Here is a 2,221-nt window from a genome sequence, read left to right on the forward strand (position 1 = left end):
ACACACACACACACACACATAAATAGACACAGACAGACACAGATATATAGATAGATGGATAGACAGACAGACAGAGATAGCTAGATAGATAGATAGATAGATAGATACAGGCACACATAAAAATAGACAGACACAGACAGATAGATAGATAGATAGATAGATAGACAGACAGACAGACACAGATAGATAAATAGACAGACAGACAGACAGAGAGAGAGATAAATAGATAGATAGACAGACAGACAGACAGACACACACACACAGACAGACATAGATAGATAGATAGATAGATAGATAGATAGATAGAAAAAGTGTAAAAACCATTAAAGATTGATGGTTTATATAAATCTAGATGATAGATGGATGGATGGATGCGATAGATGAATGTGGGTAAGATGCCATCGTTGAGGAGCAAATTCCACCAACCCTGTTTGTTTAGTGATAGATAAAGTAAAACTAGGAATTTTTCAAGTGAAGGAAGGAGGAAAAACTGTATATTTGTGGGTTTACGCCCACCCAGAGAGAGATTGGCCTCGGCATTCATCTGAATCCTCCTTACAGGATTATTCTGATCTGTGGGGTAAGATGTCAGCGAGACTTCTGGCTCGCACTGCATCTCAACACCCTCCCTCCCAGCCCAAGCTGAGCTCTGCTCGTGAGAAATAACAACACTGACAGCTATATTTAGCCGAGGCCCTCTGGATCTTCCCCCATTAGCCACCTCACAGCCTGCGGGCTCCAACATCTCACCGGCAGCCGCCTCACAGATCACAGACACCTCACCGCGCACCTGAGAGCCGCCTCACAGGAACACGTCGACTGCCGGAGAGCCGGGTACAGTCTGTCGTGGAGCGTGCGCTGCTGCAGAATTACCAGGCAGCTGTGATTCACAGAGACAATTCTGGAAGGATTTGGGGTTTGTCATTTGCAAGTGTCATCACTTCGGGGATTTGCGGAGCAGCAAAGAATCAAGGAATGTTTCTGGAGAATCTCCGTATGCAACAGTTTGATTTCTCCTTTCAAAAGTTCCTCGAAGATTATCCTTACCTCAACATTTCTAACTCTGCAGATCGTCTCTTTTAAAAGTCACTCGATATCAGAGTGGATTCACTCAGAGATAGGAGAATGACTGACAACTTACCATCTTTCCCCACCAGGAAGTCCAAGTGGTGGTACGTGTAGGCGACCCCGATCTTGGTCTCCACCTGCGGTCTCTTGAGGGTGGAGTAAATCTTTCCCGGACTGTTGTCTTCCGCCTGACGGAACTTCCTCAACCCGCAGCCCATTTCTGCCGAACGAGTTCACACTTAAGCCTGGGATGAAAGAGACATGGTCAGAAAGACAAAGAGGTTCAAACATTGTCTTCAGCATTCACAACAACACTCCTGTAGATGCATGTAGGCACATCAGAGCTGACCTGCAATTCAAAGACTGCATGCACTCGTAAAAATAAAGGTTCCAAAAGGGGTTTTCAATGATGCCACAGAAAACCATTTTGGGTTCCACTAAGAGCTTTTCAGTAAACTGTTCTTAAAATAAAATAAAAAAATTCTTAGTTTGAAGGCCATTTTAATAATCTAAAGAACCTTTTTCCACTATAAAGAACATTTTGTGCAATGGAAAGGTTCCAATGATGTTAAAGGTTCTTCATGGAACCATAGATGCCAATAAAAACTTTAATTTTAAGGAGTGTAAAATGCTTTGACGGATACATTTTTTATTTGTATTATATATATCAATAACTATTTAGCTATTTACTGTATACGCCAAATTGATGTTCAATAAATATAATGACTATATTCTGAAAGCACATTACAGTGCTATTCTTACTGTTTCTGTAGAACCCACCCGCTGGGTCAAAACAACCCAATAGCTGGGTTTGTCCCTTTTTAACCCAGCGCTGGGTTATATTTAACCAGCATTTTTTAGAGTGTATTTATAACTGTTTGTATGTTATCTTTGCACTTTATGGAATACAAGGATTATCTGCTATATTTGCCTAAATGTGTAGTGTACAACAGAGTGTACTGCACAGAATAGATGTCACACAATGTAATGCACATTTCCAGTAGTACATAAAATGTTATTTAAAAGGCAAAATATCTTTATTTAAAATTAAATGTAAAAAATACTGATAATAAAAAAAAATCATAAAAAATAAAACAATAACATAAAAATGTATAAATGAAATGATATTAGAATTATATAATATATATATATA

At 39.4% G+C, this 2,221-nt stretch overlaps 1 protein-coding gene across 2 annotated transcripts in view; it reads right to left on the reverse strand.

The window, feature by feature from the left end:
- The window catches only part of LOC107671461 (raftlin-like), a 95,741-nt gene that overhangs the window by 81,380 nt on the left and 12,140 nt on the right, over positions 1-2,221 (reverse strand). For both annotated transcript variants that reach the window (XM_016464383.1, XM_016464382.1), the window contains exon 2: positions 1,142-1,313. In XM_016464383.1, the coding sequence (XP_016319869.1) occupies positions 1,142-1,286 (145 nt within the window). In that variant the 5' untranslated portion in view covers positions 1,287-1,313. The remainder of the gene's footprint in view (positions 1-1,141; positions 1,314-2,221) is intronic.

This window comes from Sinocyclocheilus anshuiensis, unplaced genomic scaffold (assembly GCF_001515605.1).
Source record: "Sinocyclocheilus anshuiensis isolate Anshui unplaced genomic scaffold, SAMN03320099.WGS_v1.1 scaffold552, whole genome shotgun sequence".
NCBI lineage: Eukaryota > Metazoa > Chordata > Actinopteri > Cypriniformes > Cyprinidae > Sinocyclocheilus > Sinocyclocheilus anshuiensis.